A 27,725-nucleotide genomic window follows, 5' to 3' on the forward strand; every position below is an offset into this window, starting at 1 on the left:
CAAACAGAACAAAGCTGCTTCTAGGAGAAACTGCTCTATCCCCTGCAGGCAAAGGAGATCTGGTCACAAAAAAAAAAAAAAAAAAAATTAATTTCCTTTAACACCATACTGATACACTGGCAATATCACCCAAGTCATCCAGAGGCATACATTTTTAACTTATGGTTCAAATTTTAACCAAACTAATTTCGGACAAGTTATTTAAAATTATTGTCATGTCTGAAGTTTTATAAAGTGAAAATATGAGATATATGTTTTAGTTTTTAAGTAATGTGCTAATTGTTAAGGTTTTAGTGAGCACATGCTGTGCCCAGCAGTGCATTATGGGTAGGATAGGGTAATCTCAGTACATTCACGACAGGACAAATACATTTCAGACACTCTGTTCAGGCTCCACGACAACAGCATTAAACTCTAGTGCCTAAAACTGTCATGAATATATTCTCTGGGTTTATAGACGTTGTTGTGTTTGCGTTTGTTAAATTCCACGCATCTTAAGTGTAGCAGACACGGATTATCTGGAATTTTGTTTTGGCAAGTTTTCACGGTCTCTACTGCCATCTACTAGCCTGTAGTGTTCATGGCAGTATTTGTCCTGAAGCTGGGGAGACACTGTATGATATTTTTAATCACTGTACTCGGTTTCAGTTCAAACTGTACCACAGAACCGCACGGTGTAAAAGTTCAGAGCGCACGATTTATGTTCTCACACACATTGTACGTTCAAAAACTACACGTCGGACTGGTGTTTCCAGAAGCAAAAGGTAAGCTTTTTTTCAAACTTAATTTACAAAAACTCTCGATGGGAGACATCAAAGTTTAAAAACAAAACAACAAAAAAAAAAACATTACAAGACAGGTCTGCGATGTTTGCACAGGCACAGTGTGAGCAGTTGGATGCTTGTAGGTCTTCAGCAGCAGGATACCCTCACGACAGCTGACCAGAATGATATCAAACAGGTTTGATTTTCATTTGACCATACGATCGCCGATCAGAAGGTGGTCGTGAGATGTTAAACGCAGCTCGTTACTCCATGTATACTAAATGATGCAGGACGCGCGATTAACCTGAAACTCGGTGCGATCCAAAAAATTCTCGCACGAATGAAAAATCATCTGAAAAAGGGCCAAAACTCGCACAGTGTAAACCCAGCTTAAGTACTGAACATCTGGCACCAGTAGATCATGACAGTGTTCTATTGTTTATTTTTGACACAGGTTATATCAGTTATCTAATTACAACTTGGCTTTTTTTTTTTTTTTACAAATAAAAAATGGAATGTTTTACAAAAGCACATTTATCTGTAAACACCAACACAGGACACACCTCACATTAACGTGTTGGTTTACATAATGTATGAGTCAAACCAATCAGTGTTAGCCGAGGCACATTTTACCCAGAATCCTTTGTGATCTGTCTGTGTTTGTTACAAAACTTCAGAATTAGTGCATTATTCAACATTAAAAGATATATGTTATATTTTAACTTTGTACAAATGACAGAATTGACAGTTATTCTGTCAGTATTCATTTTATTTATACGCCAAACCATAACTCAGCATTGCTTTATTTTCCAAGACGTCCTCCGCCTCACGGCATCATTGCATCATCACAGCTTCATAGCTCTCCTCTTCTTGCGTCTATGCTGGAAGCCATGTAGTAAACAGGAGCTTCCAGCAGGGGGCAGGACGCTCAAAGACAGAAGTGCTGACTCATTGCTTGGGTCTGTTGTCCCTTTTAACCCTCTGAGGTCCGAGGGCATATTTTGGACAGTTCACTCACCTGTCATAAATGTTTTATTATTGCTGTTAACAGTTCTCCCTGCATCCCACAATCAAGTTTTATGTCTCTCTTTTTCAGGACAACCTGTGCTTTCAGAATATGTTTTGTTGTGTTTTATACGTGTAATAAAGGTTTACAATCAAGAATAGGCAAGGAAAAAATAAAGCGAAAAGTGATTTTCCACACATTTATTCAAAATACACAGCAAACTATAATAAACAACTGTTTTGACACTTTATAAAGGTAATTTGAGGTCTTGCGTGAAAGACTGAACAACAAAAAGGTTCAAACAATAAACACAAATGCACATTTTGAACAATATATACAAAATGGTGTATGCGTTTTGTTGTCCATTGATATGGTAAACAGTGCTTTACGCAGAGAACGAAACAGTTATCCAGTAACATTCACATGCAAACTAGTGGAGCAATCCTGATAGTTACACACTCTTTGTTTGAGCACGTGAGATTGTCATCAGAGGCTCTCTGTCTGCTCCTGCTTTCACTGATCGCTGTGCGTAATGGTGCAGGGCACACTGAGTATGTACTAATAGTATGTACTCATTGGAGCACCCAGGGGGCTATTCAAACGGGCCAACCAGTAACATATCACTCCCGAAAATGATCTTTGGCTTTTCATGTGAGGTAAATCTGCCCTACAATTGGATTTTGGAAAACCATGTGACGGTGAAGCAATTCCGATTGGACACTCACATTGCGCATGTCATCACACAGCTTCTATGAGGAGTACAAAGATGGCCGACGGTGGATCGAAAGTCCGTGGAGTTAACTTTTCAGCAAAAAAAAAAAAAGTTTCTATCTCATATCATTCAAAAGCTTGTTATAATGTAGTAAAGCTTGGTCTTAGCCATCGTTTACGATGGCGTCGACCCCAGAGGGTCAATGCTTCCAAAAGCGATCGTGGTGTTAAAACTCAAAATCAGCTTGTTAGTAGTTGTAAGTGTACCAGAGACAATACTGGAATTTATTGGTTATCTGTAACTTCCGATATATTTTTGGGTGGTTTATCGGTTTATCAAAGATAACTTTTAAGTTATCTGATTATCTGTTATCGAAGTTAATTTTTTGGTTATCTGTGCCCACCACTGCTTGTACGGCACCACCCTGACATCGGTGTGAATGTGAGGCATTATTTGTAAAGCGCTTTGAGCGTCTGATGCTATATAAATACAGTCCATTTACTGTCCACCTATTTGGTGAAAATAGGTGCACAGGGAGTGGTGTTCAGTTCCGACTTTCTTCACCTTCGGAAACTGACATCAATGCCACTCAAAAACTTGCAGCAGATATTGGCGCTGCTGTTCATCCTTCGTTAGGATCTGATTATAATCCTGGATAAGTGCAACTCCTCGCTCATTAAAATCATTGACAGCAGCAGTGTTATCCAGGACCTGCTGTAGACTACTGGAATGATGGGTCATCATCCCACTTTGAGGGGTCTTTGATGAGGAAGTCCATGTTGACGGTGAATACCTCAAAATTTGACCTGAGACAGATGTAAATAAATCTTCCAATAATGTCACTAATGAACTAATTTATCCAGTTTGTAACTCAAAATGTCACTCGCACGTCACTAAAAACGGGGGCCTGGCATCAGTGGTTATTTTTCAAATCTCATAAAATTTTACTCAATTTATTTTTACCCCTAAAGGAACCAAAAAATGAAGAAGCACCTTGAAAAAGTGGAACGTTGTTTTTCTTGACCAACTTAATAAATAAATAAATAAATATAGATTGATTAAACATTTATTATTATTTACATTAATTAAGGTCCTATTGTCTTGTGTATAATTTGTACATATTCATTAAAGCCCCTCAATCAATCATAAGCAATAGTTACGCTTTAACAGTGTCTGCAGGAGGGCGTGCGTGCGTACATAAGCTTTTGACAAGAACATAAGTTAAATGGTAAGTGGACTGCATTTATATAGCGCTTTTCCATCTGCATCATACACTCAAAGCGTTTTACACATCAGTGCCTCACATTCACCCTGATGCCAGGCTGTTGCCATGCAAGGTGCCCACTACATTTGCCTCACATTTCTCTATGCAGAAAGGTCCCCGAATTGCTATGAACAGTGAAGTAATTACATGCTGTGTTATGTATTGAATTGCAATAAATGTATCGTTGTACAGCTAGTATATTGTTCCACCCCTGATGTGTGATACTATTTATGTAAACATGTCATATGTCCTTCTGTCTCATTTATAGCTTGTTGTCAATCCAAAGTGATAAATTGCAAAAATAAATGTAGCTACTAAGCATCAGAAGTTGTGTAACTGGGATATGATAGCCATATAAGTTTCTGTATCATTCACTGTAAAATCAATCGCAAATTGAAGTTATTTTCACTCTTGTGGCTTGGTTCAAGGTCGTAATGTTGACATCAACAAAGGAACAATAATCCCCACCTTTGTGTGTTTGTCCAGTGTCGACAGGCCAGGCGAACTCGTTCAGAGGTTGTCCTCCTTTGGAAGAACAGCATCCCCATCATGATTGAGGTTATGCTCCTGCCAGACTGTTGCTATGGTGATGAGTGCCCCCCAAGTGACCCCATCAGTGACCCGGTCATCAAACAAGATGCTCTGCTGTTGGAGAGGTGGACCCTGCAGCCTGTTCCAAGACAGTAAGACACACACGCACAAGCAAATCTGTTACAGTGGTCACTGTTTTCAGTTGAATCTCTGAATTCATCTGACTTATATTTTTCCCTGACCTGTACGTAGCTTTGGGCAAAATTGTCTCCAAAAATGTGTCAGTGTAAATATTGAATGTGGGCACTACAGGAAGTCAGTTTTCATCAAGTTTTGTTGAAAAATTGTAACAACCCGAGAATCCCCAAATTTGGGGACTTGCCCCCTTTTGGAACGTTTGAACGCTCATAACTAACCAATGCTGACACCAGCATACACTTATTATATATCCAAATGTCAAGCGAAGTCTCCTCTACAAAAATATCCACTTCAGTCACATATCAGCTAACCACAGCTGAAACACCAAGCAAATAAAGACATAAATCTGAATTCATTTTTTTGGGCAAAAAAAAAACTCATTTACTCCTACCAAGTATTATTTACTTTCAATTTTTTTTGCATCCACAACATCCTCTAGGACCTGTCTTTTAGCTGATCCAAAGTTTTGCATTTTTGACCTTGTACAAGCTGAGAAATAAATCATAATGTATGGGTATGTGATTTAGGTGAAATTGGCCCTATGGCTTAAGAGGCTGTTTAAGAGGTCTATTTTCAGTACAGTATGCTGTATTCTCAAACATACAAACACCTCCCCTTATCCAGTTTACTTTTTGACTTTCTTCACTATACCCATGTCTAACATATATAGCTTGCATAGATCACAGATTTTTCTACAATAAATTGTTCAAGGATAACAGGTAAATGCAAGCAAATTTTATACCAGGGAAACTGTAGGCTTAAAAAAACTGTCTTCAGTTGATTGTTGTCTACTTTTCCAAATTTACTGTAATTTCACGCAATAATTATTTTTTACATAATATAAAACACTGCTGTGCACCATTGTTTTGAAAATACTTCCGCTTGTAAGCAGAAAGTAAAATAGTGTGGTAGATAAATACCTCTATTCTCAGCTTAATTAGCCCAGCAATCTGGCCCAGTTTTATAGGAGCAAAAGAAAAAAAAACCCAAACCACATCCTTGACCTCTTTTTTTCTTGACGCCTTTCCATCTCTTAACTTTGTGTTTGATAGAAGTGGGGACCGATTCATTGAGGAGAAGACATTGCTGTTGGCTATTCGTTCCTATGTTTTCTTCTCACAGCTCAGTGCCTGGCTCAGTGCCTCCCATGGCATTGTACCCAGAAACATCCTGTACAGGTCAGACATAACACTTGCTTCATATTTAAACAACTTGATGGTTTTTTTAAGTCATGCTGCTTCCACATATTTTAAAGAATGGTTCTCTAAAGTTATATTAGTGTTAGATGTACATTTATGTGCACACTGTAGAATAGATGTAGAAGTCTCAAATGTCATTTATAAATTTAAGTTAGTAAAATAATTTTATAACCTGAGAAATAACTATCACCAGAGAGAGAGGGAGGGAGAGAGAGAGGCAATTTGCGTAGCTTTGTAGGAGTATGTCAGATGCAGCAGAGGAGTCATAAGTAGGCCATCACTCCTGGTGCTATTCAAATCAAGCAGCTGTTAATAAGCCTACTTTTTGCTGATGTTACACGAGAGCAGACATTTGATGCTGAAAGAAAGGGGTACTTAATTTTTGAAAATATGGAATATGAAAAATTGGTTTGCTCAAGTTTCATGTAGAAGTGCAAAGAAAAAACTATTAAAAGTGAAAAGAAGAAATATAAAAAAAAAACCTTGGCACCGATATGCAGTGAGTGTTCTTACATTTATCTGCCAAGAATGTATTGTTTTCAACCTTATTTGTTGGTTTGTTTGACTGTCAGCTACATTGAAAAGATGCAAACACATTTCAGTGAAGTCGCTGGTCCGGCTTATGTTTAGGGAGAGTCAGATTTTAATACACGTGTGGATCAGGACCATTTTTTAGTTAATATTTGTGTAACTGTGTCAGTTGATTTACATGTGCTGTACGTGTGCTGAACTCTCACTGGGGGAGCTGTTAAATGGTAAATGGACTGCATTTATATAGTGCTTTTCCATCTGAATCAGACGCTCAAAGCGCTTTACAATTATGCCTCACATTCACCCCGATGTCAGGGTGCTGCCATACAAGGCGCTCACTACACACCAGGAGCAATAGGGGACCTTAGTGATTTTTCCACTCAGGTGGGGATTTGAACCCATGATCTTCTGGACTCAAGCCCAATACCTTAGCCACTAGACCATCACCTCCCCTAGACCATCACCTCCCCCTGTTTCTCCTAACTACAAATAGCATAGAACTCTATGGGAGAATATAAATGGAGTTTTGGAACTTGAAGGAGGTGTGCTATATCTGAGTGATTTCCAGTTGTCCTTGCTGAAAAAGTTTTTTAAATGGTGTCCTATCCTGCTTCACTCTTCTCAAACAGGATCAGTGCTGCTGATGAGGAATTGGTGTGGCAGTTTTCTCAGCCTCCTTCAGAACATATATTCCCAGTTCCCAATGTATCACAGAGTGTTGCACTGCAGGTTCAAGTCCAGTCACTCCCACGGCAGCCCACCTACCCCACTCTGGCATGCAGCATCCATACTGGCCTCCCACCGCTATACACAAAGACCGTTAACCTCAGCCCAAACTTAAACAGCCATGGTGGCCTGCCCACCCTGAAGAAGAGCCAGGACCCCAACAAAGACAACCTACTGCCATTCTACAGTAAAAACTCCAATTCCATGTCTGGCCTTCTGTTGAATGGGTTGCCAATCCCTAATCTTCCAATAAACAATATTCCTATTAATAGCCTTCCCAACACTGTTGTGCCACCTCCGTTTGGCAAGAAGAGTCAGGAGCTAGCTGACAATCATGGTCACATGTACCAGAATGGAGAGCTTCCAAAGGTCAATAATTCCCATCGTCAGGGCTCCCCGCTTTTCCACAGGTCCAACCACTCCCCCACACCCTCCCGCTCAAACTCCCCCTCTCCTCTACCTACAAGTAAGACTGGCAAGTGGCTGTACTCGGCCATCAATGGGTCACCTGACTCTGTACGGGTTGAAGACTACAAGTGTAGCACCAACACCAGTGAGAGGACAAAGGGACCCATCACAGACCAGCTGAGGGCCTTCAAGAATTTCTCTGTGGCTGATCCACCTCGCTGTTCCTCCCCCAGGCCAAGTTCAACAGAAACAAACCCCCTGATTGGTTCTCTACTGCAGGAGAGACAGGAAGTTATTGCCCGCATTGCACAGAGGCTCAACTTCTGTGATCCAACAGCACCACCTCTCCCACCTGGCCTGTTTGCTCCTGAAAACCCCCCTAAAGCCATGTGGGGCAGTAACCATGATGACGTAAATATCAGTAAGACCAAAGAGGCAGAAATACCACTGTATGATTCTGTAGATCGTGTGGGGTCTACCCCCTTCAACACACCTGTGACTGAGACTTCTTTCAGCAAAAGGGAGAGCTCATCCCCTAAGCCCACAGCCTGCAGGAAGCTGACTCTGAATGAGATGAGAGACAGAGAAGAAGATAGACATGAAGAGATGGACAGAAGCAGGCAGATGGAGAAAGAAAAAGAGAGGGAGAAAGACAACTCCCTTCTTGCCCAGGCAGTACAAGACATTACTCGACTGATTCAGGAAAGACTGTCTGTCCCCCCACTGTCTCCTCGGCACAGCAGAAGCAGCAGTGCCTTGCACCAAACGCACACTACCACAGTCACGCACACGGTCCGCACATACTCTCACACCACGCACATCTCACAAACATCACACACTGCCTCCAATGGCTACACGAATGGCCATGTACCCAGCAATGAACCTCATCGAGGCATGCACACCGCTGCCACACAAATGCCAGTTTGCACAGACCGGCCCCGAGTTGACCTGGGGCCTGAATGTCATCCTCCTCCCCGGGCCCAAAATGGTGCTCACTTTACACTTGAATACTCCTCATTCAAAGGCCAGCCCCACACCCAGGCTGGCCAGTGTTTACGAACTCTAACGCTGGACAAGTGCAGAATCCAGTCACCCAGCAGCCACGAAACCCCTCCTACAACCCCGGTCCTTGAGAACAGCCCCAAGAATTCTCATATCTGCAGTAGGACTAGTAGCCCCACCCGGGACAGTAACGTACATTACAGACATGGCAAACGTCAGCATCAGCTTCAGTCCCAGGTTCAGATACAGACCTGTGCACCGGCACAGTCCACATCCACACAGGATGAGAACCAGGCACCACAGGGTTCTAGCAACTCCAGTACCCCTAGTCCAGACATGATACCCCCTGCTACTGCACTGGTAAGCGACTAGTATTTTTAAGACTAACATATTATGTACTTTCTGTTTCTATATGCTTATTAGTCAAAGCCATTTTGGTCATGTCGGTGCTCTTGGAATAAACTGGGGATATTTTACTTTGTGTTGCAACACTTACACACGTAGCAATGGCATGCTAAATGTTACATATAACAAATGACACTGTTCAAAAATATTTTTCCCCCTTTGTGGCAAAGTTAAACTCAAAACTGAGACCCATTTTTACTGAAAAACCAGTATATAGCAGACATCACACATTTTCAGATTGATTTGTTTTGAAGTCGCCTGGTTGTTTTTACACTCTGTTTAACTTTATTGAATTTCTTGTGGGAAACAGTGAATATGTAATAAAAGTAAGGCACTGTGTGAATGGATAAATGGCAGTGATACTGGTTTATGTGCAGACTATCCAGTCACTTTCCATCTTTTTGCTCCAGCGAGATCAGAGTTCTTCACCCCTGCGTCCTTGCAACAGCTGGAAAAAACAAAATCGCTACTCTTTCGACGCTACAGCAACCAAGGCCTTCCACCCGTGTACTGGCCTGCCTCTGCTCTCGAGCCCTGTAAGAAAAACACACGCACACTCTCACCAACAGGCACTGACAGTGTCCATGTAGTGGTTGGTCATAACACCACACTCACGAGCTTTTATTTCCAGCCATCTAAACCATGAGTCACAGGATTTTCAGGCAGTGATCCTGTGAATGCTGCATATCTGTCAGCTGTTTTTGCCACTGCACAAATAAATATTTCAGGATGGTTATTGCGCACATGCAGGCGGATAAGATGTGACTTATGTATGTCTCATCAGCCTTGATTCTATTTAGAGTGATTGTATCTTGCTCAGTATAATTTCCTGCCTCTACAAACAGTGTTCATAGATGACCATCTATGACATACACAACACAAAAAAGAAAAGCTATGTTTATTCATTTATTTGGGGGGCTTTCATGTCTCTCAAAACATTACCTCCATCATAAACTTGCTGTATATCTCAAAATTATACAGGGTCAGTGTATATATCAGGGATTTAGTGTCATCTAGTGGTGAGACTAGATGACACTAAATCCTATACAGTGTAGCTTTAAAAACTCTCATGTCAGGTTTAGAGAATTTTTCAGCAGCCTCTCCCTCCCCAAAAAATGTGCAAACCTTTAAATTTCTTGATGGGTGTAGAATATTAAAGATTGTGATTTTAAGAAGTAACCATCTTAATTTTTTGACTGGTTGTAGTCTGTTTTTTGCTGAGGGTAACTGTGACCCATATGTGTGCTGCAGGTTCCTCAGAGGAAAAATCAGACGGGGTTCTTTGACCTGGACACCTCTTTGACTGGCTGTAAGGGTTTGCCTTGGGCCTCAGGGAAAAGGTATGCATTTTCTGATCTAGGAACATTTTTGCTTTGATTGTACTTAATCAGGGCCCGGTTTCATGAAGCAGTCTAATCTTGTTTTGTTGGCTAAACTCACTGAGTCGGCTAATCTTTTGACGTTAGTCGTTGCTCAAAGCGCTTTGTCGGCTGAAGTTTCACTTTAGCCGACTAAAGTTTTTAGCCAGCTACAAAGGAGGCTAATCTTATTTTAGTCGACAAAACTTCAATGTCTTACCTCAAAAATGGTGGATATCATGTTCCACCACTTGATGGAGCAGGAAAGAAGGAGAGCTTTGTGGCAGGAGCGGGTGTTCCGGGACCAGAATAATCCATTGGAGATGTTTACGGATGCCGAGGTTCAACAGTGATACCGCTTCCATCCGCCTACAATCCTCTTCATCGTGGACATGATAGCTCCAGTAATCATCCACTAAACAAGAAGGAACAGTGCCCTCCCAGCCCTTCTTCAGGATTTGATTGTGCTGAGGTTTTAAGCCTGTGGGACCTTTCAGCAGGTTATCTGCAACACCATCCACGTCTCCAAGTCGACCATGTGCCGAATCGTGAGGGATGTTAGTTTGGCACTTATCCTGCACATTAGGTGATTTGTCCAGCTACTTATTGAGGGACACTGCTATCTTCTCTCAAGTCCGTCTTTTGGCACACCAGGGCCAATGTTGTTCTTTTATCACACTCAACAGCACCCCTACGTTGCTTGTAGTCTTCCAAAAGGAGAGCTTCCTTCACTTTGGAGAAGGTAGGGGTCTTTTTCCGGGAGCACTTCTCTTCTGGTGCGGCAGATTCAACCATGGTTGTAGCAGATAACCAACCTGGAAGTAAACAAAACTCTCATGCATTGGAGGCATTCCTTGGCAACGGCACTCGCGAGGCCACTTATGCCAGTGAAAATCATCGACTAACGTTAGACGGATAATCTACAAGTTTAGCTGTCTATGTAAAACGGAGATTAGACTAATGTTGGGTGTCTAACCTTAGTCAACCAAGCAAGTTTAATAGACGAAAAGATGAGACCGCTGTATGAAACCGGGCCCAGGGCGGCTTGTATTATTTTGTTTTTCTGTCCACCCCACAGACAAAATAGTTCTTAAAACTTCATAGACTGGGATATAAAAACTTTTTTTTTTGTTTTTTGTGCACTCACGCATATTTATACCACCGTCCTGCTTTGGTCAGTCATGAATTGCATCCCAAGCAGCGAATAGAATTGTGTGGTTCCACAAGACCATTTTTGCCATAATTGTCTCCTCTCTCCAGATAATCATCTGTGCTATTCTTTAATCCACTGACGATTCCTCCCTCTCTTTCCTGCTGAATGTCTGCTGTATTGCGACTGCTCTGAGGATTGCACATATCATGTTAGATAAATAGAAAAACATTATGTGGTTTCATGTACACACAGATTCATTGCACTTCTTTACAGCTAACAGATGTAGGAAGGCAAAGTGGGATGGAGCAGATGGTTCAAAAGATTAGATTTCATAGTGAATTTTATGATTGCCTCCAGCCAAATTCTGATAAACACGTGCGTGTGTTTGTAAAATCTAAATGTATATATTGCTGTGGTGGTGTCAGGCAATTAAAAAAATCTTATTAACTACGTGCTTTGTATAATTTGTAATCATTAATTGCACATATAATTGTTTGATGTCACATAGCAAGCAGACATGTGAATAGCATCACAAATCTGGTCAGTTTTCAAACTAAAACACGCTGTGCTGCCTATGGATTGTATGTCACATCAATAATAAGAATAACATTAAATATCATTAAATTACACCCGAATTATGATTACATAGACCACTCACGCATGGTAGAAGCACAAAGTCCAAATCAAACAGTAAACAAATGCACCACTCCTGAAAACCTTCCACTGGGATTTGAAGCTGCACGCATAACCGATTAAAACCACGGCACATGCTCAGCTTCATAAAGCCGTGCCTGACGAAATCAACCGTGACGCTGTCTCACCACCTGATCGAGAGTGCAATTTTAGTGACACTGGCAGCATCAGAGAGGTGCTGTGCAAGTGCTTAGTGAATATAACACCTTGCTTTTAGTTGAGATGGTATTTCAGACTTCACAAACTCAGGTGCTACAAAAAATATCCCTGCAGATATGCCATAGAACATGTTCCTATCAACAGTTCCATCTGCATATTCTTTAACTGCAAAGTTCCCATTCACACGGCCAAACTGTGTTGTCTTCTTCATGTTTACAAAGCTGCTATTGACAGTGTAAGGTTTAAAGGGCATGGTGGAGCCTGATTATTCTGTGTTTTTGGACCCATTGTTTTTGTTTTTGTTGTTGTTTTTTGACAGCCACTTTATATATGGTTTGTGTGCCAACATTTCAGTGTGTTTTACCGGTGTTTATAACAATTTAACTGCCTACTGATCATGCTTTCAGTCTGTTAAAAATTGTGTTTCAAAGGTAATTTAAGAATTAAGCGCTAATTTATAGGTTGTGGCTTTTCATGTGTTACTCATTTGAACAAGTTAACCAAGTTTGCCCCTCAGGGTGTGTCCGAAGAGAGATGGAAACACGGATGAGTTGCAAGAGCTGTTCAGTGCCAGTGCACCACCCGCCAGTCTCAGTCTGCTGGGAAATTTTGAGGTAATACACACTAGTCATTTCATTCAGATTAAGATGTTGGGTTTTTTATTTTTCCTGCTGCAGTCAAGCACATTAACAGAACACTCAGAGGAAGTAGCTAAAGTTTTTAGGGTTTGAAAGTTTAGATTCGGCTCTGGATGAAATATGTATACTACAGTTCATGTGTGAAATGAAAAAATCTTAATTATCACCGTCTGTAGGAGTGTGTGCTGAACTACCGACTGGAGCCTCTAGGGACAGTGGAGGGTTTCACAGCAGAGGTCGGAGCCAGTGGATCCTTCTGTCCGAGTCACCTCACCTTACCTGTTGATGTGTCCTTCTACAGCATCTCAGATGACAACGCTCCATCACCGTACATGGTAGTTTTATTTCTTGAAGTATTTTTTTCACTTAATGAATGATTCCATTCATTCTTGCGCTTGACTGCATGAAGGATGCTTTGAATTTGAACATGCAGTGACACCATTTTTTTAAATATTTTTTCCTCTGTATGCCACAATAGTTGAGTTGAATTGAGGCAATCACAATGTGATTGAAGCACAGACTTTCAGCTTTAGTTCAAGAGGTTTGACCAAGCAGTAAGCTTTGATGGTCTCAGATGAAGCCCTCCCAGAAACAAAAAAGTTGCAGTTCCTTCACTGGCCGCTTGAAGCTGGCTCCAAAAGCGAGCAGGTTCCTATTCTAGTCCATGTTAATATATCCAACTTTGGAGCAGAAATAAACGAGTTTACAACCTGGTACCAAAAAGCGGTTTTGGTCTTTATAGATAGTTTTCCCCACTGTGACAACTGTACAATGGATGAAGTTATGTATTTATTGTAACATAATTTAAAACATTAAAAGCCATGATGTCATATATAATTGGGGTGTGGTCATTGTTGTGGAGGGCTGTGTTTATTGTTTTGAGCACCGTATTACAAATAATAATGTCCTAGTGGATCATCTGGGATGTGCCTGCTGCAGTGTCCACACTGAGTGAAATTCTTGACGTTATCACTTTTAGTAGCTATTAGTAGCTTGAGCCATTAGGTCCCATAATGGATGGTTACTAAGAACATAATCTGCTCATAACTTTTAAAATCCACCGTGCAGTCCCCAAAAATAAGATTTATTAAACACCAAAGCTAAGGTTAGCCTGTTAGCTTAGCTGGTTTGGACTCAAAGATAGGGGAGTGTCCGGGCTTCTTTCATCATATGCCATGCTCCACCTCTTTATCCATTTATTGCCATGACTTAAGCCTGGGTCCCACCGAATAATAAGCCATGAATAATGAGTCACGCATGGGTGTGTCAGCGATTATTTGAAGAATGACCCATGTTTTCATCTGTCACGTATCCACTATGAAGGTGCCTCTGTGTGCTTCTCTGTACCTCGGATGTGCCACGTAGCAGCCTCTAGTGAGCCACGACCGACCTGTCATTAGAGCCTCGAATGGCTCACATCAGCCACACTAAGCCACGTAGCACCGTGATAACGCAATGTTGGCGCATGATGGGTTTGGTCCAAACCTCCAGCCCTGTGGTCCCTTTAAAGTCTGGGTTTTCAATTCACACATTCACAGCAGCATTTAAAGATGTCACATTTTTTAAATGCAGTCCAAAATAGACGCTCCAGTACAGTCCTTTGGATGTGCGCTGTGCACCAGGCTGCTGTCCACCTGTTTTGTTTTTCCTGGCTTTAAACACACACACCATGATCCCACTTTAAACATTGTTTGTCCGTTTGGACAGCCGCCTCTGTGCTCCTTCTCACTGGCTTCTTTTCCATCCGTGGCTTGTTGGCTTTATTTTTTCCCTGGCCTTAAACACAGTCATTTTTACACCGTGATCCCACTTTAAACGTTGTGTTTGTCTGTTTATTTCTGCAAAATTGCTTTTTTGCACACGGTGCCGTTCTCCATACAGAATGAGGTGAACGCTTTAATTATATACACCTGTGGATCACTTTATATATATATATACTCAACAAAAATATAAACGCAACACTTTTGGTTTTGCTCCCATTTTGTATGAGATGAACTCAAAGATCTAAAACTTTTTCCACATACACAATATCACCATTTCCCTCAAATATTGTTCACAAACCAGTCGAAATCTGTGATAGTGAGCACTTCTCCTTTGCTGAGATAATCCATCCCACCTCACAGGTGTGCCATATCAAGATGCTGATTAGACGCCATGATTAGTGCACAGGTGTGCCTTAGACTGTCCACAATAAAAGGCCACTGTGAAAGGTGCAGTTTTGTTTTATTGGGGGGGATACCAGTCAGTATCTGGTGTGACCACCATTTGCCTCATGCAGTGCAACACATCTCCTTCGCATCATCTGTGAAGAGAACACCTCTCCAACGTGCCAAATGCCAGCGAATGTGAGCATTTGCCCACTCAATTCGGTTACGACGACCAACTGGAGTCAGGTCGAGACCCCGATGAGGACGACGAGCATGCAGATGAGCTTCCCTGAGACGGTTTCTGACAGTTTGTGCAGAAATTCTTTGGTTATGCAAACCGATTGTTTCAGCAGCTGTCCGAGTGGCTGGTCTCAGACGATCTTGGAGGTGAACATGCTGGATGTGGAGGTACTGGGCTGGTGTGGTTACACGTGGTCTGCGGTTGTGAGGCTGGTTGGATGTACTGCCAAATTCTCTGAAACGCCTTGGAGACGGCTTATGGTAGAGAAATGAACATTCAATACACGAGCAACAGCTCTGGTTGACATTCCTGCTGTCAGCATGCCAATTGCACGCTCCCTCAAATCTTGCGACATCTGTGGCATTGTGCTGTGTGATAAAACTGCACCTTTCAGAGTGGCCTTTTATTGTGGGCAGTCTAAGGCACACCTGTGCACTAATCATGGTGTCTAATCAGCATCTTGGTATGGCACACCTGTGAGGTGGGATGGATTATCTCAGCAAAGGAGAAGTGCTCACTATCACAGATTTAGACTGGTTTGTGAACAATATTTGAGGGAAATGGTGATATTGTGTATGTGGAAAAAGTTTTAGATCTTTGAGTTCATCTCATACAAAATGGGAGCAAAACCAAAAGTGTTGCGTTTATATTTTTGTTGAGTGTATATATATATATATATATATATATATATATATATATTTCTTCCACAGCTTACAAGCCACCGTGATACAACTTTTAACTTTGTGTTATGTCTTCAAAATCGGTCTTTTGTGCGCTATCCTTCTGTGTGGCTGCACAGCTCTGCTCTGCTTTTAGCAGCTTCACTGAAGTTATTTCTTCCGTGGCTTTAAACACACATCCACTTTCACGCAGTTATCCAAATTTTAACTTTGTGTTCGTCCAATATTGACTGAAAAGTCACTCTTTTGTGAGCTGACGTTCTGTCTAAATGCCCCTTTGGAGCGTGATGAGTCACTGCCTCAGTGCGCAGTGCACACATACAGCGGAGCTCATGTGAGCCATTAAAAAGATATTAAATCAACTATAGACATACTTTTACAGCTAGGAACTGTTTCATCAAGCTATAAAAACATTAAAAATAATTATCTTAAGCTGTTCAAAATACATTCCACATGGAGCAGGAGAGAGAGGGGAAAAAAGCGTCCAGATGAAACAATCCTCTTTGATTCCAGAAGCGATTAGAGGTGTTTTCAGCATCCAAGGTTTGGCAGAAAATGATTAATCTGCTACAAAATAATTATTTTATATACAGCATCCAGCGCACAGAGCAAGTGGAATTGTGTGCACAGGAGGGCAGACACTCCAAATATAGCCTCTCAGGTCCTGCGTAGCTGCCAGGCGCACGGATAATGGGCTTTTAGCAGCCTCGTAAGCACCACGCAAATGCCTCTAAGTCATCGCAGTAGCTCGTACACAAACTGCGCCACGCTGCTGTTGCTAAATTTTAAGCTTCTTGAAATTAGCGCCATTCTTAGAGAGAAGCCTCGTTAACTGAAGATACTACCTCTAAGAGCCACAAAACTCCCACGATAGTTGAAGAAACCCTCTCGTAGCAAAGAAAACATGCTACATGGCTCATTATTCATCCTTCATTATTCTGTGGGACCCAGGCTTTAAGCAGAATACGTGCTGCCAATGTGACAACGCTTAGATATGGGCTTCATATTGGCTCTTCCAGGTCTAAAGAAAACCTGTGTGAAATCAAGCAGGCTTTGTCCAGTATATAGACCAGTGATTTTCAACCTTTTTTGAGCCACGGCACCCTTTTTATATTTACAAAATCCTGCGGCACACCACTGTCATGTGTCACGTGTCACGCACCACTAACTCGACTGTGTCTACACCGTGCGTTAGCACGTTAGCAACACGTGCGGTACAGATATGACGTAACATAGTATACTATAGTCATGGAGCTGTATATAAGAACTAGAGAGCGCAGTCCCAATGCTGCACACTAAACGGAAAGGTCCCTTCATGGACAGCGACATGACGCCTCCTAACCGGGCAAAATATTGACAAAGTACATGGATGTTAAAGCATTTTCAATGGAGATTCGCGACTGAACACACTCAGAAAAATGCTTGCAAAATACGTGTTAAAATGCCATTTTGTCCTGGATATCGAGCCAGTAAAATTAAATTACATTAAATTATGTCAGGAAAGTATTAAACTTACTCTGACACACACACACATTCACAAATATTAGTGTTGAAAGTTACACGGATCTGCACTGATAAGCTGCGCTGCTGCTGTGTTCAACGCAGCGCGGCTCCTAAAACCATTACATTTATATATATTATATTTTTACACAATTATCCTTTATTGACCGAGTTTCATTCATGAAGTCAGCGGTGTGTGTGTGCACATCTCTGTGTGTGTGGCAGCACAGCGCAGGTTATTAATCTCATTATTTTAAGGTGCAAAAAAAAAAAAAACTCCCCAGTCTTGTCGAACAATTTTTAGTCTCTAACGACAAGTATTTTAACTAGAAATTGGTCTAGCAGTGGAAAATATCAACTAGACATAAGTGAAATTAATGATCCGTGTCATCGGGCGACACAGGTACAGCAGGAGACATACAGCTGTTTATCATCCAAATATCACGGTCAAAGTGACAACAGTAACCAAAAGCACTTACTTATGGAAGGAAATATTGTCTCCCTTGTTCCTCCGTTTGTGACTTTGCCAACATGCACAGCTTTCCGGCATATTCCACCTGTTTCTTGACGAGACTAAGTGAACTTCTATGCACACAAATCACTAACTTGCCCGGAATTAAAATGGTGATCACGCCTCCTTGTCGGCACACGGCTCAGCGCTCCTGCGCGCTTTGCTGCCATCTACTGGAATAAAAGAGCATTACACCATTTGCCACACTATTACAGCACATACACCCGATAATGGTGATATTTGATAATTGCCCACGGCACCCCTGATGATCGATCACGCGGCACCCCGCGGCACCCCGGTTGAGAATCACTGATATAGACAGTCTGTGGGTCTGACAAAAAATACTGCATTCCAGTCATTTTTACACGCAGTCCCTCACTTTTTGCACATTTTGTTATCTTATTGCCTTATTCCAAAATGGACCCGGTGTGTATTGAGCACTTCGCATGTTAGCACCCTCACATTGGTGTGTGAGTGTGTCTGTGTGAATGGGTGAATGCGAGGCATATTTGTAAAGTGCTTTGAGCGTCTGATGCAGATGGAAAAGTGCTGTGTGATGCAGTCCATTTACCATTTATACTCAGCCAGAGCTTGCTTCATCAAGGGAAGAAATCCCTGATCATACACTTTTAGTTGTCCCCTGTGGGCTTCAAAGCCCTTTGGTGTTGCTTAAGCTCCTTTCACACTGGGTCAACGTAGAGTTGTTGTTGTGTGTGGGCCGCCAGAAGAGGAGGTACTGCTGGCCCACCACCAGTGGGCGCTCTGCCCGAAGTGCGGGCTTCAGGCACGAGAGGGCGCTGCCGCCATGGACACAGCCGGGGGTGACAGCTGTCGCTCATTACCTCTTGACAGCTGTCACCCATCTACTCAACATCATCTCACTCCATAAAGACCAGATGTCATCTCCACCTCGTTGCCGAGATATCATACTTCATTGGAGGTAATATCCTCAGCCGTTTTGCAATATTGTTTGTATATTGTGAGTGTTTGCAGGAGTACCGGTACCGCTGTCAGTGGAAGCTGAGAGAGCGCTAGAAGGCACTCTTTTCCCTGAGGAATCTTCAGTACTCTGCAAGTTATTGAGTGAGAGGTGGAGGTGGCATTCCCACCGTTATTGTTACTGGGTGTACACACACCCACACTTGACTGTCTTTGTTCTTCGCCAGCAGTACCAGATCCGACAGTCGTGGATGGTGATCACCTGGGAATTCGGGACTTGGCGGCTCCAGTATTCACCAGGTTCTGGGGCGGCGGAAATCGTGTGGTTCCGGCTCTCCTCAGGACAGACGTCTTCTATCCTCGAGCCTGCCCACACGTCACCTTTGTGTATTGACTGTTGTGATATTCTGAGATTGTCTGTATGTTCGTTGTGCACATTCACAACATTAAATTGTTATATTTTGGCTCATCTATTGACCGTTCATTTGCGCCCCCTGTTGTGGGTCCGTGTCACTATACTTTCCCAACAGTTGTGTAATGCGGTGTACTGACTACGCCGTGCATATGCAGCCCTACGCCTAGGTTATGCACCCCTATGTGGCAATAGGCTGAGGGACGCAAAGGGGTCCGCGAAATTGACGCAAAAAAATTAAACGTTACATTTTTTTCACTGACATTTTTGCAGACTTGCGTAGAGCACTGGACGCAGTGCTCTGTGCAAGTCTATGCAATGCTCTGCTACTGTATGCAAGTGTAGGATTTTTAAGGAATTTATTTGTAAATTATGGTGGAAAATAAGTATTTGGTTAACCAAAAACAAGCAATATTTCTGGCTCTCACTGACCTGTAATGTCTTCTTTAAGAAGCTCTTCTGTCCTCCACCTGTTACCAACAGTATTGTTCAGAATAATAGTAGTGCTATGTGACCAAAAAGATTAATCCAGGTTTTGAGTATATTTCTTATTGTTACATGGGAAAAAGGTACCAGTAGATTCTCACAAATCCAACAAGACCAAGCATTCATGATATGCACACTCTTAAGGCTATGAAATTGGGCTATTAGTAATAATAATAAAAAAAAAGTAGAAAAGGGGGTGTTCACAATAATAGTAGTGTGGCGAGTTTGTCAATTTTGTGGAACAAACAGGTGTGAATCAGGTGTCCCCTATTTAAGGATGAAGCCAGCACCTGTTGAACATGCTTTTCTCTTTGAAAGGCTGAGGAAAATGGGACGTTCAAGACATTGTTCAGAAGAACAGCGTAGTTTGATTAAAAAGTTGATTGGAGAGGGGAAAACTTATATGCAGGTGCAAAAAAATTACAGGCTGTTCATCTACAATGATCTCCAATGCTTTAAAATGGACAAAAAACCACAGACGCGTGAAAGAAAATGGAAAACAACCATCAAAATGGATAGAAGAATAACCAGAATGGCAAAGGCTCACCCATTGATCAAAGACAGTCTGGAGTTACCTGTAAGTGCTGTGACAGTTAGAAGACGCCTGTGTGAAGCTAATTTATTTGCAAAAATCCCCAACAAAGTCCCTCTGTTAAATAAAAGACATGCAGAAGAGGTTACAATTTGCCAAAGAACACATCAACTGGCCTAAAGAGAAATGAGGAATATTTTGTGGACTGATGAGAGTAAAATTGTTCTCTTTGGGTCCAAGGGCCACAGACAGTTTGTGAGTCAACCCAAAAACTCTGAATTCAAGCCACAGTTCACAGTGAAGACAGTGAAGCATGGTGGTGCAAGCATCATGATATGGGCATGTTTCTCCTGCTATGGTGTTGGGCCTATATATCGCATACCAGGTATCATGGATCAGTTTGGATATGTCAAAATACTTGAAGAGGTCATGTTGCCTTATGCTGAAGTGGACATGCCCTTGAAATGGGTGTTTCAACAAAACAATGACCCCAAGCAGACTAGTAAATGAGCAAAGTCTTGGTTCCAAACCAACAAAATTAATGCCTCGCAGATGTGAAGAAATTATGAAAAACTGTGGTTATACAACTAAATGCTAGTTTAGTGATTCACAGCATTGCTAAAAAAGCAGTTTGAAAATAATAGTTTTGAGTTTGTAGCGTCAACAGCAGATGCTAGTATTATTGTGAACACCCCCTTTTCTACTTTTTTTTTACTAATAGCCCAATTTCATAGCCTTAAGAGAGTGCATATCATGAATGCTTGGTCTTGTTGGATTTGTGAGAATCTACTGAATCTACTGGTACCCTGTTTCCCATATAACAATAAGAAATATACTCAAAACCTGGATTAATCTTTTTAGTCACATAGCACTACTATTATTCTGAACACTATTGTTCTGTTGGAACTCGTTATCTGTATAAAAGACACCTATCCACAGCCTCAAACAGTTTGACTCCAAATTCAACCATGACCAAGACCAAAGAGCTGTCGAAGGACACCAGGAAGAAAATTGTAGATGTGCACCAGACTGGGAAGAGTGAATCTACAATAGTCAAGCAGGTTGGTGTGAATAAATCAACTGTGGGAGCAATTGTAAGAAAATGGAAGACAAACAAGACCATTGATAATCTCCCTCGATCTGGGGCTCCATGCAAGATGTCATCCTGTGGGGTCAAAATGATCATGAGAACGGTGAACAAAAATCCCAGAACTACACAGAGGGACCTGATTAATGACCTGCAGAGAGCTGGGACCAAAGTAACAAAGGCTACACACTACGCACAGAGGGACTCACATCCTGCAGTGCCAGGCGTGTCCCCCTGCTTAAGCCAGTACATTTCCAGGCCCGCCTGAAGTTTGCCAGAGAGCATATGGATGTTTGTCTGCAAAGGGGACAGGACGACTGATCCGTGTTAAGAGAAGAATGAACATGGCCATGTATCATGAAATTTTAAGCCAAAACCTCCTTCCATCAGTGAGAGCATTGAAGATGGAATGTGGCTGGGTCTTCCAGCATGACAATGATCCCAAACACACCGCTCGGGCAATGAAGGAGTGGCTCCGTGAAAAGCATTTCAAGGTCCTGGAGTGACCAAGCCAGTCTCCAGACCTCAACCCCATAGAATATTTGTTGAGGGAGTTGAAAGTCCGTGTTGCCCAGCGACAGCCCCAAAACATCACTGCTCTAGAGGAGATCTGCATGGAGGAATGGGCCAAAATACCAGCTTCATTGTGTGCAAACCTGGTGAAGACTTACAGGAAACATTTGACTTCTGTCATTGCCAACAAAGATTGTTACAAAATATTAACTTGAACTTTTGTTATTGACCAAATATTTATTTTCCACCATAATTTATAAATAAATTCTTTTAAAATTCTACAGTGTGATTTCCTGGATTTTTTTTTTTTTCTTTTTTCATTTTTCTCTCACAGTTGAAGTGTACCTATGTTGAAAATTACAGACCTCTCTCATCTTACTAACTAGGAGAACTTGCACAATCAGGGACTGACTACATACTTTTTTACCCCACTGTACTTGCACTACCAGATTTTATTCATCCCGCTGGACTCTGCTGAACTGAAGCCCACCCCCACCCACCCACGCGCGCAACATACTCAGCTAATCCTGTATAATAGATATACAGCACAATGCAACTCTACGCAGACCCGGTGCGGTGTGAAAAGGCCTTCAGCTGAGCAGTACATTCCTTGTTTTTAAAAATGTGGTGTTGTTGATTTGGCCACGTTTATGTTTCAGCATTTTGGCAGATGGGTTTGTTAATCTCCCCCCCAGCCTATTTTTGGCCTCCTTCACACCTCTTTTGACCTCATGTTGAGAGTTCCAGTGAACAACTACCAAATCTGTTTCACTTGCCTTAAGCCCCTTTCACATTGGCGTATTCGTAGAGCTGCTCAACTCAGCGTATCGTCTACGCTGAGTTGAGCAGCTCTACACCCACTTTTAGCAGCTCTACATGGAGTTTTTGCTCCATACGCAGCAGTATGTTGAGGGCTATGCACGTAGGACTGAAGAAATTAAACATGTTTCATTTTCTTCGATGTAGAGCGCTGGACACAGTTTGAAGCAGGTCTGCGCAGCACAGCGTTACTGCATGCAAGTCTGTACAACACTGCGCTCCTGTACAAAACCAAGAACTGAGTGCGTCAGCTGGAGAACGATCTCTCTCTCTCTCTCTCTCTCTCTCTCTCTCTCTCTCTCTCTCTCTCTCTCTCTCTCTCTCTCTCTCTCTCTCTCTCTCTCTCTCTCTCTCTCTCTCTCTCTCTCTCTCTCTCTCTCTCTCTCTCTCTCTCTCTCTCTCTCTCTCTCTCTCTCTCTCTCTCTCTCTCTCTCTCTCTCTCTCTCTCTCTCTCTCTCTCTCTCTCTCTCTGTGTGTGGTGTATAATGTTAAAAAATAGCACTGAACTGGTTTAATAGCAGCATGGTACACGCAACTGTGTGCACACATTAAAATGCAAACACACGCAGCTGCAAGTATAAAACGAACACTGAAAAAGGCTGAGTATGCGCGTATTTCGGGTGTATTTAAATGAAACACAACGCCGCAATGAGCAGCTCTACGAATACGCCAATGTGAAAGGGGCTGTAGATCAACAAGGAAGGGAGGCACACCTGGCCATGAAGCTGCTCGTTGGTTGTCCAACTACTTATGGTCTTTGAAAGTGGAGGGCTTGTGTGCTCAGTTGCTTTTAACTCTTAAATGGTTAAAGTTATGTTGTTGTTATTTTTGTTATCTCCCCTTGAATTAAAGCTGAAAATCTTCACCACAAGTACATCTTTGATTGGGTTAATTTTTAATCATGGTTGTGTACAAAGGGAAAATTACACAAATTATGTCACTGTTTGTATGTGCGACAGGCAGCAGGAAACCCCCGAGCTTTATCACGTGTGTGGAGCTGTGACATTGTTGCCATTATGTGCCTTCTCACAGGGTGTTATAAACCTGGAATCTCTGGGGAAGAGAGGCTACCGCGTACCTCCATCAGGAACCATTCAAGTGGTGAGATTGCTTTTTCTTTCAAATGCTATTCTGTAAAGGTGTAACAAAAACTTGATGAGAACAAAGAGCCAAATCCTCTTAAGTAACAAAATGAGTGGGAGACCCCTAGTGGACATACTGGCAAACTTGTCATGTTAGATGCAGAGTACAAGGACGTCTTTTTGGCAAGTCTTTATTTTTTCACTAACAACAGCAAAAATGGCCTTGTGGGAAAGATCTCAAACTGGACAAAAGCTCATTGTTACTGATGGTTAAAATGGCAGAGCAAAGATTAAATCAAAATGTTACTCGACTGCTTTTGCTGACCAAAAGCTTCAAAGAATGGTTATAAGTGATGTAACTACAATCAAAAACATGTTTATTTAGGGTCTGCTCCTATCTCTGCCCCTGACCAAGGCAGCGTCTCTACATACAAGCACTGTACAAGCGAGAATTCTCAGTGGATCCGCGGATTTCTGACTTTTTTGCATTTCTGGGCCATTTCTGAGATCAGCGTAAATCCGTTGAGGAAAAATTGGGAGGAGGGAGGGCCGTGGGGCCAGCTGTGCTTGTTAAACCTTTCCTCATGCATGGGAACCACATTGCTGAAACTGCAAGCTAAAACACGCAAAGTAATTGGTCACTTTTTCTACAACAGTGAACTTTTAGCCAATCAGGATCTCTGTAATATCTAAAGTCACTGAAAGTACCCGGATGTGGACATTTTGGTTTTATGCAAGTTTGGTTTTGTTGAGCTGCATCTGTAACATGGCCAAAATTACAGTGAGGATAAAGGCCACTTTAAAGACATCCATGGTGGTGTTTTAAAAAAAAAAAAGTTTAAATGGACATGTTTGGAGTGGGAGGTGGATGTGGACAAAAGCAAGATAATAATATAAAAAAATTAAAAATAATATAGCACCTTCAACTGCACCACAAACTAAAACAGTTAAATGTGGTCTATTAAACATTAGGTCTCTCTCTTCTAAGTCCCTGTTAGTAAATGATATAATAATTGATCAACATATTGATTTATTCTGCCTTACAGAAACCTGGTTTCCTGGATGAATATGTTAGTTTAAATGAGTCAACACCCCCGAGTCACACTAACTGCCAGAATGCTCGTAGCATGGGCCAAGGCGGAGGATTAGCAGCAATCTTCCATTCCAGCTTATTAATTAATCAAAAACCCAGACAGAGCTTTAATTCATTTGAAAGCTTGACTCTTAGTCTTGTCCATCCAAATTGGAAGTCCCAAAAACCAGTTTTATTTGTTATTATCTATCGTCCACCTGGTCATTACTGTGAGTTTCTCTGTGAATTTTCAGACCTTTTGTCTGACTTAGTGCTTAGCTCAGATAAGATAATTATAGTGGGCGATTTTAACATCCACACAGATGCTGAGAATGACAGCCTCAACACTGCATTTAATCTATTATTAGACTCAATTGGCTTTGCTCAAAATGTAAATGAGTCCACCCACCACTTTAATCATATCTTAGATCTTGTTCTGACTTATGGTATGGAAATTGAAGACTTAACAGTATTCCCTGAAAACTCCCTTCTGTCTGATCATTTCTTAATAACATTTACATTTACTCTGATGGACTACCCAGCAGTGGGGAATAAGTTTCATTACACTAGAAGTCTTTCAGAAAGCGCTGTAACTAGGTTTAAGGATATGATTCCTTCTTTATGTTCTCTAATGCCATATACCAACACAGTGCAGAGTAGCTACCTAAACTCTGTAAGTGAGATAGAGTATCTCGTCAGTAGTTTTACATCCTCATTGAAGACAACTTTGGATGCTGTAGCTCCTCTGAAAAGAGAGCTTTAAATCAGAAGTGCCTGACTCCGTGGTATAACTCACAAACTCGCAGCTTAAAGCAGATAACCCGTAAGTTGGAGAGGAAATGGCGTCTCACTAATTTAGAAGATCTTCACTTAGCCTGGAAAAAGAGTCTGTTGCTCTATAAAAAAGCCCTCCGTAAAGCTAGGACATCTTACTACTCATCACTAATTTAAGAAAATAAGAACAACCCCAGGTTTCTTTTCAGCACTGTAGCCAGGCTGACAAAGAGTCAGAGCTCTATTGAGCCGAGTATTCCTTTAACTTTAACTAGTAATGACTTCATGACTTTCTTTGCTAATAAAAGTTTAACTATTAGAGAAAAAATGACTCATAACCATCCCAAAGACGTATCGTTATCTTTGGCTGCTTTCAGTGATGCCGGTATTTGGTTAGACTCTTTCTCTCAGATTGTTCTGTCTGAGTTATTTTCATTAGTTACTTCATCCAAACCATCAACATGTCTATTAGACCCCATTCCTACCAGGCTGCTCAAGGAAGCCCTACCATTATTTAATGCTTCGATCTTAAATATGATCAATCTATCTTTATTAGTTGGCTATGTACCACAGGCTTTTAAGGTGGCAGTAATTAAACCATTACTTAAAAAGCCATCACTTGACCCAGCTATCTTAGCTAATTATAGGCCAATCTCCAACCTTCCTTTTCTCTCAAAAATTCTTGAAAGGGTAGTTGTAAAACAGCTAACTGATCATCTGCAGAGGAATGGTCTATTTGAAGAGTTTCAGTCAGGTTTTAGAATTCATCATAGTACAGAAACAGCGTTAGTGAAGGTTACAAATGATCTTCTTATGGCCTCAGACAGTGGACTCATCTCTGTGCTTGTTCTGTTAGACCTCAGTGCTGCTTTTAATACTGTTGACCATAAAATTTTATTACAGAGATTAGAGCATGCCATAGGTATTAAAGGCACTGCACTGCAGTGGTTTGAATCATATTTATCTAATAGATTACAATTTGTTCATGTAAATGGGGAATCTTCTTCACAGACTAAGGTTAATTATGGAGTTCCACAAGGTTCCGTGCTAGGACCAATTTTATTCACTTTATACATGCTTCCCTTAGGCAGTATTATTAGACGGCATTGCTTAAATTTTCATTGTTACGCAGATGATACCCAGCTTTATCTATCCATGAAGCCAGAGGACACACACCAATTAGCTAAACTGCAGGATTGTCTTACAGACATAAAGACATGGATGACCTCTAATTTCCTGCTTTTAAACTCAGATAAAACTAAAGTTATTGTACTTGGCCCCACAAATCTTAGAAACATGGTGTCTAACCAGATCCTTACTCTGGGTGGCATTACCCTGACCTCTAGTAATACTGTGAGAAATCTTGGAGTCATTTTTGATCAGGATATGTCATTCAAAGCACATATTAAACAAATATGTAGGACTGCTTTTTTGCATTTACGCAATATCTCTAAAATTAGAAAGGTCTTGTCTCAGAGTGATGCTGAAAAACTAATTTATGCATTTATTTCCTCTAGGCTGGACTACTGTAATTCATTATTATCAGGTTGTCCTAAAAGTTCCCTGAAAAGCCTTTAGTTAATTCAAAATGCTGCAGCTAGAGTACTAACGGGGACTAGAAGGAGAGAGCATATCTCACCCATATTGGCCTCTCTTCATTGGCTTCCTGTTAATTCTAGAATAGAATTTAAAATTCTTCTTCTTACTTATAAGGTTTTGAATAATCAGGTCCCATCTTATCTTAGGGACCTCATAGTACCATATCACCCCAATAGAGCGCTTCACTCTCAGACTGCAGGCTTACTTGTAGTTCCTAGGGTTTGTAAGAGTAGAATGGGAGGCAGAGCCTTCAGCTTTCAGGCTCCTCTCCTGTGGAACCAGCTCCCAATTCAGATCAGGGAGACAGACACCCTCTCTACTTTTAAGATTAGGCTTAAATCTTTCCTTTTTGCTAAAGCTTATAGTTAGGGCTGGATCAGGTGACCCTGAACCATCCCTTAGTTATGCTGCTATAGACTTAGACTGCTGGAGGGTTCCCATGATGCACTGAGTGTTTCTTTCTCTTTTTGCTCTGTATGCACCACTCTGCATTTAATCATTAGTGATTGATCTCTGCTCCCCTCCACAGCATGTCTTTTTCCTGGTTCTCTCCCTCAGCCCCAACTAGTCCCAGCAGAAGACTG

At 41.6% G+C, this 27,725-nt stretch overlaps 1 protein-coding gene and 1 long non-coding RNA gene across 2 annotated transcripts in view; one reads left to right on the top strand and one right to left on the bottom strand.

Moving 5' to 3' along the window:
* fam214a (family with sequence similarity 214 member A) overlaps positions 1-27,725 on the top strand; it is a 142,343-nt gene that overhangs the window by 101,888 nt on the left and 12,730 nt on the right. The window contains exons 3-10 of the mRNA XM_034186815.1: positions 4,233-4,429; positions 5,528-5,653; positions 6,835-8,701; positions 9,157-9,282; positions 9,998-10,086; positions 12,627-12,723; positions 12,924-13,082; positions 23,647-23,715. Coding sequence (XP_034042706.1) covers positions 4,233-4,429; positions 5,528-5,653; positions 6,835-8,701; positions 9,157-9,282; positions 9,998-10,086; positions 12,627-12,723; positions 12,924-13,082; positions 23,647-23,715 — 2,730 coding nt within the window. The remainder of the gene's footprint in view (positions 1-4,232; positions 4,430-5,527; positions 5,654-6,834; positions 8,702-9,156; positions 9,283-9,997; positions 10,087-12,626; positions 12,724-12,923; positions 13,083-23,646; positions 23,716-27,725) is intronic.
* Positions 3,348-13,260, bottom strand: LOC117525011. Its single transcript, XR_004564937.1, has 3 exons — positions 13,249-13,260; positions 8,741-8,743; positions 3,348-3,500 (listed from the first exon to the last, which is right to left on the bottom strand). It is a non-coding gene; the product is annotated as an uncharacterized LOC117525011 (long non-coding RNA).

Source organism: Thalassophryne amazonica, chromosome 2 (assembly GCF_902500255.1).
Source record: "Thalassophryne amazonica chromosome 2, fThaAma1.1, whole genome shotgun sequence".
NCBI classification, from domain to species: domain Eukaryota; kingdom Metazoa; phylum Chordata; class Actinopteri; order Batrachoidiformes; family Batrachoididae; genus Thalassophryne; species Thalassophryne amazonica.